We start from the raw sequence: 14,304 nt of genomic DNA, 5'->3' as shown, positions 1-14,304 counted from the left end.
GATCTACGAGTAGATCTACTCAGTCTACGTGTACTATTTTCTGTACTCTTCAGCTTCATTCAGATCATGGCATGCACTACAATACATGCGTGGAGAAGGAGTACTGTCTGTAGCGTTGCCGGAGTTGGACCGGCTAGCGCGTTTGCCTTCTTTGGTGCTTGATTTTGTTCCTGCCGGCTCGTACTACGTCGTAGATCTACTCGTCTATGTACATTTTTTCATAATCCGACGCCAATGAGGCGCCGGATCCGATCGCACCCCGCGAAAAGCGAAAATTGTAAACCCATCTTTCAGTTTGTTTGTTTCATTCAAACCAAATCAAGGAAGGCTAGGCTCAGCGGGTGGATATTTCTCCCAGATAAATACCAGGGAGTAGTACAATACTACTCCCTGATAAATACTACATGTATCAAGAGTCCATAAACACACTCTTGGTACTAGACAGTAATTGGATAATACCATGAAGTCGTCCAAACGGCCTTGGAACTCCAGAAAGTCACCTGGTGCCTCATCACATGGCGGAAAGACCACGACCAGCTCTTCAAAGCAGACCCCGGAGAAAGGCGGACAGCAACAGGCCACGCTAGCGCGCTCTCCAAATTCTTCAACGTGAAGGTGAGCGGCATCCAGACGGGATTGGGACGTTGTGAAGCCCAGCTAGCAGTACTGTATGCTTCTCGACCGTTCCTCTGTGATGAGTAGAGACTTGCTCGTGGGCAAATGGTGTACATCCTGTAGCGTTCATGTCGTTTTCGTGACTGAAAATGATTCCGGGAAAATCAAGCATAATAATTTTCGTGAATTCGAACAGAAATATACCAATGCAGTACAGTTTGTACAACTAAGGCTGTACTGCGTGCACGGCCAGTTTTCCGTTTTCAGTCCCGCATTTCTTTTTTCGTTTTCGTGCGTTTACACGATCAAAGCTGATCCGAGGTGGTCTCCGTTTGTATCGTTTTCGCGCGTCTACACGGGACGTGACGGGAGCAAAGGATCCGCAAAAGTTCGTCATGTGCCAAGTGTTGTCGTGGAAGCACCAATCACACTCAAGCAATAATTGAGAACAGGCCACAAAACAACACTCGTCACATGATGAAAATTATAAAAACAATTTTTTGGATTGTCGGATCCGTGTAAACGGCCGAAAACGAAACACACGTGCCGGAAAACGAGGCCAGCATACCGTTTCGACTATTTACACACCCAAATTTATCCGGCAGAACTTTTCCGTTTTCAAATTCTTCCACCTTGGCCAGCGTTTTGGTTTTCTTCCGTTTTGGTGTACAACTTTTACTTTTTGCTCTTCGTACCGTGTAAATGAACCATGCATCCGAAAGGATTTTCTTGCGTTTCACCCCCAGCGTTGTCGTGTAAACGCAGCCTAAATCCATGCTTCGATTTGGCCGAGTGAATAAGGTCGCGCTCAGGCGTGCTCTGGCTCAGATGAGTATGTAACTCCTAAACTAACTGCACTGGTTGTGCATGTCAGCAGATGTGCAACAGAAAGCCGTAGAGGAAACACGTGCTTGTGCGTTGTGTACATGTCCATGTCATGATGTGTGTGTGTGTGTGTGTGTGTGTGTGTGTATGTGTGTGTGTGTGTGTGTGTGTGTGTGTGTGTGTGTGTACGCACGTGGGAATGCAACCCTTCCTCTTTCTCGACAGCCTCCGTCAACACCGGTGGCGACAACAGCAGCAGCAAAAACATCAGCTGTTCAAGTATATGTAGTGTATGATGATGGTGGTAGTCATGACAACAGCAGCAATGGCAGTCATCCTGTTGCAGGTATAGGAAGTATATACATGTATACAGTCAGTTAGACTATGCAGCTGCAGCTGCAGAAAAAGTGCTCAACATCCAAATTCTTGGGGTTTCTTGAATATTGTTTGCCTGATGATTGCACACAGTGCATGAAACTCAGAGTAGCAACACACTACGAGTGATCCATTGTTTGTTGACACATGTATACAGTCATGTACATGCATTTACCTGCATCTATAGACAGCAGTACTAACTACAGCTTGGGTTTACCGGCTGTTAGCGGCCGTCGTGAGTTCCCTTCGGGAATGGACACAATTTTTTTTACTAACTACAGGAGTATAGCGTTTGTCTTTGAGACGCACATTGTTCAGACATTAAAGAGGTTACACGTAACGTAATTACGTTAGTAAAAAACGTAGTCGATCTACGGAAAGTCTTACGTAAACTGCATGCGCATCTGTGTTCCGCCATACAGAGTTTTCAAATCACGTAGCTGCCCTTGGCAACTCCGAACGCAGCAGTGTACGACCAGATCGACCTGGGGAGGGAGTCATAAGTTTGTGCCCCAATCCACTTACGGACCAGCTACGTTATCACAGCCCTATCTACGTACTCTACGTAGACAATTTTCCGTAAGTGGAGTGCAAACTCGCGATTTCACGGTTTTTTCCTGCCCACTAACGTAGTGCGGAACCTCTCTAATGTTGAGATATTGTTCAGAAGGTTGGTTGGGGATTGGCTGTATATTGTAGCATGCGCGTAGCGTGTATCTTGCTGTATCTTGTAGCACATGCATCTACATGTGCTACAAGATACAGTATAGTAGCTGAAAAATGTACTTACCTTCTGCGTGCGTGTGTGTGTGTGTGTGTGTGTGTGTGTGTGTGTGTGTGTGTGTGTGTGTGTGTGTGTGTGTATGTGTGCACGCGTGCGTATGTTTACTTGAATGCTCATGTCCACGCGCATGCACTCGTCATTTAGCATCTGCAGAGCTTGCACCCGCCACGCTGACTCGCCTGCAGCGATTCCAGCAGCGCATGCCATTGCAAAGCGGCGCATCGTCCACCACCTCAGCATCCTCCAGCTCCAGTTACAGCCGTGCTTGCCAGCAGGCCGCATGTGCTAAAGGCTCCAGCCTACGGCTATCTGGTTCGCTGGAGGCTGGCGTGAGTGACGGCAGAGCTGATGATGTAGTGGAGAGCCCTACCCGTGCTGCTGCTGCTGCTGCTGCTGCTACGACTCTTACCTGTACCTGTACTGGTGGTGATGATGATGAAGACCTGGTGTTGATGAGCTCGACCACGCAGCGAAGTCGACCGCAGCCAGTGGCTTCTCCTCCGGCCAAGCGTGTGCGACGGCCAGCTTCATCTGCACCGTCGTCGTCGTCAACGTCGGATATCAAAGGTAGGAGCGATACGCGTGTCAAGCGTGTGTGTCACGTGTGTGTGTGTGTGTGTGTGTGTGTGTGTGTGTGTGTGTGTCCCATATGGTGCAGTGGTATGTGCAGTCGATTTCCAATCGAGAGATTGTGGGTTCAATTCCCGATGATTATGGTGGCACACGTCTTTCTTCTCTTTCTCGGACTCTTCCTGACTTTTCTTTCATTCTCCTGGGTGGTTACCATGGTTACCTACAGCCAGTGTGTGCTGGAGTATGTGGTGTGGTGTGTGTAGAAAAAATGGAAAATGAAAAATAGGGATTCACTGGCCAGAAAAAGTCACTTCAAACAGCTGTGTGGTGGATACCAGGCTAAAGTTAGTGGCGGTCAATTCATCAGCCTTGCAAGCTGTTGAATGGTGTAATCCCAGCACAAGTTGCTATGTCTAACATAGCTGTTCGCTATCATCGCTTCCGCGATGGGCATGTGTGAGGTCTGAGGTGTGATGCTAAGTTTTGCGTGTGTGTGTTGTGTGTGTGTGTGTGTGTTGTGTGTGTGTGTCCCATATCGTGCAGTGGTATGTGCAGTCGATTTCCAATCGAGAGATTGCGGGTTCAATTCCCGACGATTATGGTGGCACACGTCTTTCTTCTCTTTCTCGGACTCTTCCTGACTTTTCTTTCATTCTCCTGGGTGGTTACCATGGTTACCAACAGCCAGTGTGTGCCGGAGTATGTGGTGTGGTGTGTGTAGAAAAAAATGGAAAAATGAAAAATAGGGATTCACTGGCCAAGAAAAGTCACTTCAAACAGCTGTGTGGTGGATACCAGGCTAAAAATAGTGGCGGTCAATTCATCAGCCTTGCAAGCTGTTGAATGGTGTAATCCCAGCACAAGTTGCTATGTCTAACATAGCTGTTCGCTATCATCGCTTCCGCGATGGGCATGTGTGAGGTCTGAGGTGTGATGCTAAGTTTTTCGTGTGTGTGTGTTGTGTGTGTGTGTTGTGTGTGTGTGTGTGTGTTGTGTGTGTGTGTGTACAGTACAGTCTATGGCCAAAGAACTGGGAGGAGGTCATCCTCCTAGCCTAGACTGTTCTTATTTTCATGTATTACAGTCTATGCACTGTTGAGTCACCGTGTATACATTGGTATGCTGTGCTTGGTGAAATTCTAGCCTGGTCGGTCTTCGGTGCCCGGCGGTACTGTATGCATGCACCCAATTCCCAATCTCCTAGCTTAGGATTCAGGAGTTACAACTCAGTGCATCGTGTACTAGAACATTGGGCTGTGTTCTGTCACGCGCACACGGATTAATTTAGAAACCTGGCCAGATTATGTAAAACCTGACCAAAAAGCAAATTCCTTTGTGCTTGGCTTTTCCGCTCTTGAATGTGCTTGTATGCAGGGAACTTCACTCTGGTCTTCAAGGAAGAATGTGTAATAAGCCCATTGCGCAATGACGTAATTTGCACCAGCAACACCCCACACAGTCACCTGTGCCTGGGGTTGATTGTGTACGGGTGTTGAACAGTGCACCGGTGCATTGCTGATCCCAATGATTATGTACGGGTGTTGAACAGTGCACCGGTGCATTGCTGATCCCAGTGTACTCTTGAGTCTTACATGCATTACTCATCTTATACCTTCCATATTTGGCAATGTGCAATGGGCTTATTGTTGAATGTTTCTCTCAGTTTACGATAACACAATGCATAACAAATTGTGGTTGCTAGTTTCTTTCTATGCACACTGTTAGTTTCTCTTATGCATACTCATCTCTCCTGTTTTTTTGTTTTTGTTTTTCTGTTGGCAGCTTCCATTGCCGCATTTTCGTCCCCCGCCAGTCACGTTTCCACGTCGGTGTCTTCAAGGACGCTATTGTCTCTGTCCTCGGTATCATCACGGCTGACCTCTTCGCCATCGTCCAGCAGCTGTGCTAAGGGTTCGCCGTACACACCGCTTGAGAAGCAGTACATGGCGATACGCGACGCAAACCCCGGCGTACTGCTCATGGTCGAGTGCGGGTACAAGTTCCGCTTCTTTGGCGAGGATGCCGAGGTAGGGTGCTCTTCGGCGAGCGTTTCTACGTGTGTGAGCATGTGCTACAGTAAGAGATGAAGAAACAGACAGAGACATATGGACAGACTGAGACAGATGGACAGACAGAGAGACAAATGGACAGGGAGGCAGAGAGAGAGAGAGAGAGACAGACATAGAGAGAGAGAGACATAGAGAGAGAGAGACATAGAGAGAGAGAGACATAGAGAAAGAGAGATGAGATAAGAGAGCCAAGAAGCAACCAGGCAGTCGCGGCTATGAGGGCCGGGGAACGTTTCGCCCGATATTAATGCTTAGATTTTTTCTGTCTTAGAAGTTGTTGTCTTATTACTATTCTGCTGGTTTGGGTGCAATGTTGCCTTCTCACCTAGAGGGTGTATATTTAGCTGCTGCAGTTTCACTGGAAAAGATCGGCTTGTCAATTGGTATGATAGTTCGTGGGAATCCAGTCCCAACTCTGTGTGGTATGTTTACCGGTAGTTGTCCTTGTCCGTCTGGCTGGCCGGCTGGCTGGCCGCGTTGTGATCCCTCTACAACAGGTTGCGTGGCTTGTCTATCTACCATTCTATTTTTCATCCGTCTGTCTGTCTGTGTGTGTGTGTGTCTCTCTCTGTGTTTGTCCGACTGTTTGTGCATATGGTAACGTTATTTGTCCGCTGCACTGTTTGCAAGCTTGTGTGTTTGTGTCAAGTTTCACCCATCCTCCCTCCTGTCTGTGACATCTCCTGTTATCACCGTGCAGGTTGCAGCTCGTGTTCTCAACATCTTCTGCCACCCGATGCACAACTTCATGAACGCCAGCATACCCATGCAGCGACTGCTTGTTCACGTGCGTAGGTACGGTTAGAACTGCTGTGCTCGCTTGTCTCTCGTCGTCTTTGGCGTGTAGGCCTGGCGGAACCGGTCCGGTTGGCCAGGCCATGGCTGGACCAGCGTTTTGGTCAGGCCATGGCCGGACCAACGTTTTGCCCACCTACATGTCTACTGCTGAGGAGGTCATGTGTATACCCTCCATATCATACACAAACTGTATGAAAGTCATGTGTATACCCTCCATATCATACACAAACTGTATGAAAGTCATGTGACTACCCTCCATATCATACACAAACTGTATGAAAGTCATGTGACTACCCTCCATATCATACACAAAGTCACAAACTGTATGAAAGTCATGTGACTACCCTCCATATCATACACAATCTGTATGAAAGACTAGGGTATGGTCGGATCAATCTAAAACTGCTTGCGCCGGTCCCCTGGTGTCAATAACCGTGCGCGCATGTTTGTGTTTCTTTAGCTGTATTTACTAGTGTTGAAACGAATAATGGAATAATCAAATAATTTAGAATATTCGTGGGGTGATTGAATAGTCGTAGGAATTATCAGAAATCGAAAAAAAAAAAGAAAAAGAAAAAAAACCTATGCTCAGTGCCGACCCTACTGATATTTGCACTGCGTAGATCTGCTCGTAGTATTTCTTCTCAAACTCTTCTCCTCCAAGTTTTAATCTCCTATCGGTATCTAGTAATACTTCTGTTCTTTCCATACGAGGGAAACATGGATGCAGTGAATGTGATTTTCGGTCTTTGACCACTTTCGACCAAGACCCTATGCAGAGCTGTATGGTTTTGCACCTCCACATAACAAAATCCGATAATCAGCAAAAAAATTTTTTTAAACTACTTAAAAAGTGCTGAAAAAGTGTTGAAAAATGCCATCATGTGTATGATAGAATATAGATTATTCGTTCGATGGAGGGCGAAATTATTCGATAGATTATTCGTTCGAAGAATCCGTGTTCGGTTTAAACACTAGATTTACTTCACCACGGGCACATGCAGTATCTGCCTTCTCACTGAGCATATCGCCACAGTTCTCGCAAACATATTGAACTGTGTGCGTGTGTGTGCGAGTGTGCGCATGCGCGCGTGTGTGTGTGTGTGTGTGTGTGTGTGTGTGTGTGTATGTGTGTTTGTATGCCTATCTTGTTCAGGCTGGTAATGGCAGGTTACAAGGTGTGTGTATGTGTGTTTGTATGCCTGTCTTGTTCAGGCTGGTAATGGCAGGTTACAAGGTGGGTGTAGTGCGGCAGGTGGAGAGTGCAGCACACAAGGCACTCAGTGACAAGAAGGGTGCGCCGTTTGAGAGGAGTTTGAGCGAGCTGTACACGCGAGCAACACTTATCGGTGAAGATATCCTTCTTGTCCTGCCCCCCCCCCCCCCAGTCTCCGGGTCCGGTCACACTACTACCCCGTCGTGTATGCTGTGCCCTTCCTCATCCTGGGTTCATGAATATCGGGACACAGTTTGTTTGCACTGGCGTCCATGTACTGTTCTACCAGCAGAACACTACTCTTATCTTGAGCCATGCATGACCAACTAATACTTCAAACCTTTAACAGCGTACATGTATTCATGTGGAGTTATCTTGGAGACAAAACAAAGGATGGAAATAAAGGAGCAGCAGTGGTGAGGCTTCCTGCAGCTTCATTTATAGGATGGCATGTCTAAGTTGGCGGAGGGCAGAGAAAAGTAGACGGACGGTTATCCCACAATGTTATAAGTAAGATGAGGTGTGCCGTCATTAGTGACTCATCACGAAACACAAGAAAGTCCAATGTAAAGCAACCGTAAACGTTTCTCGTGACAATCATAGCCTTGATTGAATTACTGTCTCCACGTTGCTTGTTTGTTCGTTGACTTTTTCATGGTCCTTGCCCATTTCTAGTAGATCTTCTCCTTGACCAGTATCGTCCCAGTACAGTTTGACTCGCCACTACACAGTCAAACGTATAACAAGAACACGACAAAGGCTGTGTCACCGCGATCAGCAGGAGCAGCAGCATGGTCGTCATCGCTAGACCGCTATGCTGCTTCGCATGACAGCGGTGCCGACGGTGAACACGATGTCACCGGTGCTGGTGATGATGTCATCAGTGCTGCTGGCGGCGACGGTGGTCACATGGCGGGCGATGGCTTCGGCGTCGGAGCTGCTGATGGCCAGGCAACGGCTGCTGAGGCATGGTCGAGTACGACCGATAGCTTCATGTTGTTCATTGTCGATACTGCCAGAGAGGATCTAAATGCGGAGGCGTCCACAACATCCCGTGACCACCAGCAGCAGCGGCAGCAGCGGCAGCAGCGGCAGCAGCGGCAGCAGCGGCAAGAGGCTTCTGCAGAGCATGTGGCAGTTGTAGTAAGTATGTTTTGAATGCTATCATATTTTCTGGAGTATAAGCCGTACCTACTCGTAGTGTTGTGGGTGGTCTCCTACGTTTCTCGTTGTAGTTTTCTCCAGTGCCGTCGTGTACTGCAGCGGTTGAGTCTTTGTTTACTTGTTTAGGATGCCTCCCCACTTTTACTTTGTTTAGGGTCGTTTCTATATACAGTGTACAGTGAGTCTATTATGCCTTTGTGTGTGGCCTACTAGTATGTCTTTTTGCCTTTCTGTACTCTGTCTGGTATGCGTGGTTATTGTTTTTGTTGTCTGTCTGTTCTCTCACTCTCGCTATCGCTCTCTCTCTCTCTCTCTCTCTCTCTCTCTCTCTCTCTCTCTCTCTCTCTCTCTCTCTCTCTCTCTCTCTCTCTCTCTCTCTCTCTCTCTCTCTCTCTCTCTCTCTCTCTCTCTCTCTCTCTCTCTCTCTCTCTCTCTCTCTCTCTCTCTCTCTCTCTCTCTCTCTCTCTCTCTCTCTCTCTCTCTCTCTCTCTCTCTCTCTCTCTCTCTCTCTCTCTCTCTCTCTCTCTCTCTCTCTCTCTCTCTCTCTCTCTCTCTCCTCTCTCTCTCTCTCTCTCTCTCTCTCTCTCTCTCTCTCTCTCTCTCTCTCTCTCTCTCTCTCTCTCTCTCTCTCTCTCTCTCTCTCCTCTCTCTCTCTCTCTCTCTCTCTCTCTCTCTCTCTCTCTCTCTTCTCCACCACCTAGGCCGTACAACCAGCGACAGGTGATCTTGTCTACTCAGTGTTTGCAGACGATGCGTCAACGCACTCAGCTGCTCACACACCTTGCTCACATCGTCCCCTGCGAGCTCATCATTCCTGCCGACCTCGGTGCAAGGAGTAGAGCTGCCATCGCATCTTATTGCAGCAACAGGTACATATACACGTCATGTACTGGTAATACGTATTAATACGCCCCCAGGGTCTAGCAAGGTCAAAATAAGTAGGGGTGGGGGGCAGGGGAAGCGGTTACCCCGTGACGCAGTTTTCCATTTTCCAAATTTGTCTTGCCATATAAAAGGCAACGTACGGGGCCGAACCCCTGATTTCTCCCCAGACTAAATGTGCCTTTGTGAATCCTCTAGTAATGGCTGTTGACTGTAGTTTCGTTGAATGGCATGATCAAACATGAACATCGACAAATCAGTGTTGGGTAGGGGGGGGGGGGGGGCACTTTTTCACTGGGGGCACTCAATCACAGTAGGAGGGCGCTGCGCCCCCTTTGTCTATAACCCTGGGCCCCCTTCGCCGCTTCGGTTGGTGATATTTCCTCCCCAGTAGTGGAAACTGCTAATTTTGTTTTGCGAAAGGAGTGATTCTGCTGGAAGTTGAGTTGTGCCAATCGAAAGTTTGCATTCTGTATAGTATACGGAATACATGTTCATGTTTTCCGGATACCCAAGTTATGGGCACTTCGGTCTTCCAGCCACTTTTGGGCGAGTGGAAATATTACTACTCCTTTGTTACTGTCTCTCTCTCTCTCATCTGTGATGTAATTCCTGAACCACTAGCTAGCTGGGTGTTCTGCACTCTTGAGGTTCGGAATGTCTCCGCATGTTATCGTGTCTCCCATATGGTCTAGTGGTTAGGATTCGGCGCTCTCACCGCCGCGGCCCGGGTTTGATTCCCGGTGTGGGAACATTTCTTTTTAGTGATCCTCTTTTGCATTAGAGGATCACTAAAAAAAGAAATGTTCCCACACCGTGCATGTGTTGGATGCTGGGCAGGCATTCTCGTTGTTTAGACGGTTATGTGTTGGATGCCGGGCAGGCATTCTCGTTGTTTAGAAGTGCATGTGTTGGATGCCGGGCAGGCATTCTCGTTGTTTAGACGTACAGTCAGACCTCGCTTATCCCGTCCCTCTTTTATCCGGATCCCTCGCCATCTGGAAGAAATCGTTGGTTACCGATTTACAGCATAATGCGATGCATGCATACAGTATGTGTGTTTGATAATCCGGTTCCCTCGCCTATCCGGATATTTTCGTGGAAAACGGATGTGTGCAGTTATGTGAGGGCTGACTGTATTGCTATCTTCTCGTTGTACATATGTTGGCATGCAGGAAGTCTCAGGGCGATCTTGTTCGTCTGGAGGAGGTGCCGACGGGGTGAACGATTACGGCACCTCGCATGGCTGCCTTGCAGACTTCTATCAGCTGTCGGTCATCTCGTCGTCAGTAGATCAGCTTAGCGATGGAGAGAGTAGTAGCAATGATGAGGACAACAATGACGGAGTTGTTACTGGTGAGGCCACCACCAATGGAGTGGGGCGGCAGCAGCAGCATTGGCAGCATCGACACAGCAATCCCTCAGCTCGTCAGCATAGTGGTGAGTGACAGGCCAGTGTGTGTGTGTGTGTGTGCGTGCGTGCGTGCGCGCGCATGCGTGCGTGCGTGTGTGTGTGTGTTGGTGCATGCCGGAGTATGTGGTGTGATGTGTGTGCGGAAAAAATGAAAAAGACCAAAAATAGGGATTTACTGGCCAGAAAAAGTCACTTCAAATAGCTGTATGGTGTAGACCAGGCTGAATAGTGACGGTCAATTCTTCAGCCTTGCAAGCTGTTGAATGGTGCAATCCCAGCACAAGTTGCTATGGCTTCTGCCGTAGCATAGCTATCATCGCTCCGGCGATGGGCGTCAAAGGTCAAAGGTGTGTGTGTGTGCGTGTGCGTGTTTGCGTGCGTGTGTGCATGCGCGTGTGTGTGCATGCACGTGTGTGTGTGTGTGTGTGTGTGTGTGTGTGTGTGTGTGCGTGTGTGTGTGTGTGTGTGTGTGTGTGTGTGTGTGTGTGTGCATGTGTGTGTGTTGTGTGTGCGTTGTTCCCAATACTTTACATATGCGATTATTCTTCGAACGACTCCCAGCCATGATCATCTTCAGAGGTTAGGACGAATCAAAGGAATTGTTTGGTTTTGTTCACATCCAGGAGAGCATTGGGAGTTTGTGAATGAATTACCGAAGCCGGTCATTGTCTGCTTGGGAATATGTCTGCGACACCTGAAGTAGTTTAGACTGGCTGGCTGCCTCAAAGATACACGGTCAGTTTAGCACCATCTTGGGTTGCGGATGTCTGCCTGTATGCCTGTATGCCTGTATGCCTGTCCGTTGTTCACAGTGTCCGTCATCTCCCTTTCCGTCGATTGGTTCGTTTGTTTGTGAATAGGTGCAGTGATGCCTCCTGCGTCTATGAGTTGTGTGTGTGTGTTTGTGTTTGTGTGTGTGTGTTTGTTTCTGTGTGTGTGTGTTTGTTTCTGTGTGTGTGTGTGTGTATGTGTGTGTGTGTATGTGTGTTCGTTTGTCTGCATCCTCTCTCTCTCTCTCTCTCTCTCTCTCTCTCTCTCTCCTCTCTCTCTCTCTCTCTCTCTCTCTCTCTCTCTCTCTCTCTCTCTCTCTCTCTCTCTCTCTCTCTCTCTCTCTCTCTCTCTCTCTCTCTCTCTCCCTCTCCCTCATTCTCTTCATTTCTTCCACAGGAACTTTGTTCAGTTCAGTATACGAGGCAACATATGACGTTGACAGAGCAGTCTCTACGCAGCTTGGAGATCTTTGCCAATGGGGTAAGTATTGGCTGGCTGCACGCTTGATGCTACTTGAAAGTCTTGTTTGACAAGTTCTGCAGTTGGCTTCTTGAGTTTGCGCTTTCCGGGTATGGACATGTGTTCATGTTTTTTTCCTTCTGTAAGTGTGTGTGTGTGTGTGTGTGTGTGTGTGTGCGTGCGTGTGTGTGTGCATGCGTGCGTCCGTGTGTGTATGTGTGTGACTGGGCGGATATATGTTTGCAGGTGGACGGCAGTGAACGTGGTAGTCTGTTTTCGACCATGGTCAACACAAGCACTGCGTTTGGACGCCGTCTGTTCCGTCTGTGGCTTGCAAAGCCACTGCTGAGGAGAAGGTACTGGTTTTTCTTCTTCTCCTAGTGTCATCATTTGCGATTTGATCTCATTTGGCCGGACACGAGAAACGTGATATAGTGTAACTCATATAGTACATTACGAACTTAGAAGTTGCGACTTCGGCGTGATCAGTCATAAAGTTGATTGCTCTAACGAGGAACACACGCTTCTTGCCGAATTGACACTGGACACTGGAAGGTGCGACGTGCTCCTCGTGTGCTCGGGATGGCAGTCGTGAGTCAGTCCAGTTGTCAAATTCGGCTGGACTTCCCATGGCTGTAGACAGCTAGCTGTTTCGGTCATCTAGGCCTTATCAGTACAGCTACGCACTTGCAGTAAGCTGAACTACTGGCTGTGGTGCAAAGGTGGCAACACAGACATTTGGATAGCTCGTTGCTCTAGCGCCAGAGTGCTCCAACTACGAAAAGTAGTAAGCGATGGATAGCGGAGCAGCACTAAAGCAGCCTACCGAGAGTGCTCAACAAGACGAATGCCAAGGCGTGTAATACCCAGACTCCATGGTTGTCATCTTAGTCATTTCGTGTGCATAGTGCAATTGTGGCTCGTCACGAGGCCGTGGAAGAGCTCTGTGCCAATTTCAAGTCCCTGGGTGTCAGGCAGTCCAAAGCGTTGCTCAGCCATTTACCCGACGTTGAGAAAGGCCTGGGTTCTATCGTGCATAAGAAGGTAGGCTTCTCTTACTGTCTTACTTTCGCCTGGCCCTATTCTCTCTTTCTCCCTCTCCCTCTCCCTCTCCCTCTCCCTCTCCCTCTCCCTCTCCCTCTCCCTCTCCCTCTCCCTCTCCCTCTCCCTCTCCCTCTCCCTCTCCCTCTCCCTCTCCCTCTCCCTCTCCCTCTCCCTCCCTCTCCTCTCCCTCTCCCTCTCCCTCTCCCTCTCCCTCTCCCTCTCCCTCTCCCTCTCCCTCTCCCTCTCTCCTCTCCCTCTCTCTCTCTCTCTCTCTCTCTCTCTCTCTCTCTCTCTCTCTCTCTCTCTCTCTCTCTCTCGCTCTCTCTCTCTCTCTCTCTCTCTCTCTCTCTCTCTCTCTCTCTCTCTCTCTCTCTCTCTCTCTCTCGCTCTCTCTCTCTCTCTCTCTCTCTCTCTCTCTCTCACCCACACACCCACACACGCACGCACGCACACCCACACACGTACACTCGTGCACTCGTGCACTTGTACTTGTTGCTCACTGCCAAAACTGGTCACGTGGGTCTCCCGGGAGAGGGGAGAGAGACTCAAAAGGAATCTTGGAAAGATGACTCAATTGGGTATTGAACGCCCCAACGGCCGACACCCCCTGAAATCCCCAAAACTTTGGTTTCCACCAATGTATGTGTTTACGTGTGTTTACATGTACTTGTGTGTGTATGTGTGTACATGTGCTGTCCAGTGTAGCACGGGGTGATTTCTTCAGCACGCTGCCAGGCACTGCTGTTGGCACCACGAGAAGTTCAAGCTGCCCAATGCGAAGCGTTGACTCTGCTGCAGTGCAGTCTGCTCTCTGAGGCTTTCAACGAGGTAATCACCCATGTATATGTACATGACTGTACACTAACACTTCATTAGCAGAACTTAGAACTTAGAACTTTGAATGTAAATGCAAGCGACATACAAATCTGGACCTTGTGCCCGAGGTACAGTATATCCAAAGTCAAATTACTGGCCAAGGATATGAAGGGACCTCGAAAAACTACTTTATATTCACTGCTAACTTCAACTGAGTGCTAAGTGAAGAAATTGTTATATCCTAAGTACCTTCAACCTGGCTTATCCAAACACTTTTGTCTTAGGGAAAGCTGTGTTGAAGCCATGTTCTGAATATCGAGATCACCCATACACCCTGTTTTTTGTAGCTGGGGTTTTGTTAATTAGTCATGGTTGGGATAAATGGAGTTTGGATAAATGGAGTTTGGATAAATGGAGTGTGGATAAATGGAGTGTGGATAACCGGGCTCGGATTACCCGGGTAGGGCTGTACTTGACTTCTGACGTTTTTCTGTATCAC

At 48.4% G+C, this 14,304-nt stretch overlaps 1 protein-coding gene and 1 non-coding gene across 2 annotated transcripts; both read left to right on the top strand.

The window, feature by feature from the left end:
* Positions 1–233: 233 nt before the first annotated feature.
* LOC135819863 (uncharacterized) lies at positions 234–7,300 on the top strand. Its single transcript, XM_065333147.1, has 6 exons — positions 234–615; positions 1,666–1,786; positions 2,744–3,166; positions 4,955–5,199; positions 5,942–6,036; positions 7,196–7,300. Exons 3-6 carry the CDS (start codon positions 2,800–2,802, stop codon positions 7,260–7,262), a joined length of 774 nt encoding a protein of 257 aa, XP_065189219.1. The 5' UTR covers positions 234–615; positions 1,666–1,786; positions 2,744–2,799; the 3' UTR covers positions 7,263–7,300.
* A 2,681-nt stretch (positions 7,301–9,981) lies between these two features.
* On the top strand, positions 9,982–10,053 carry Trnae-cuc (transfer RNA glutamic acid (anticodon CUC)). Its single transcript has one exon. It is a non-coding gene; the product is annotated as a tRNA-Glu (tRNA).
* The last annotated feature ends 4,251 nt before the right edge of the window (positions 10,054–14,304 follow it).

The sequence above is a fragment of the Sycon ciliatum genome, chromosome 6 (genome assembly GCF_964019385.1).
Source record: "Sycon ciliatum chromosome 6, ocSycCili1.1, whole genome shotgun sequence".
NCBI classification, from domain to species: Eukaryota; Metazoa; Porifera; class Calcarea; order Leucosolenida; family Sycettidae; genus Sycon; species Sycon ciliatum.
Note: the sequence above shows the minus strand (reverse complement) of the source record. Positions and strands in the feature narration are given on the sequence as shown.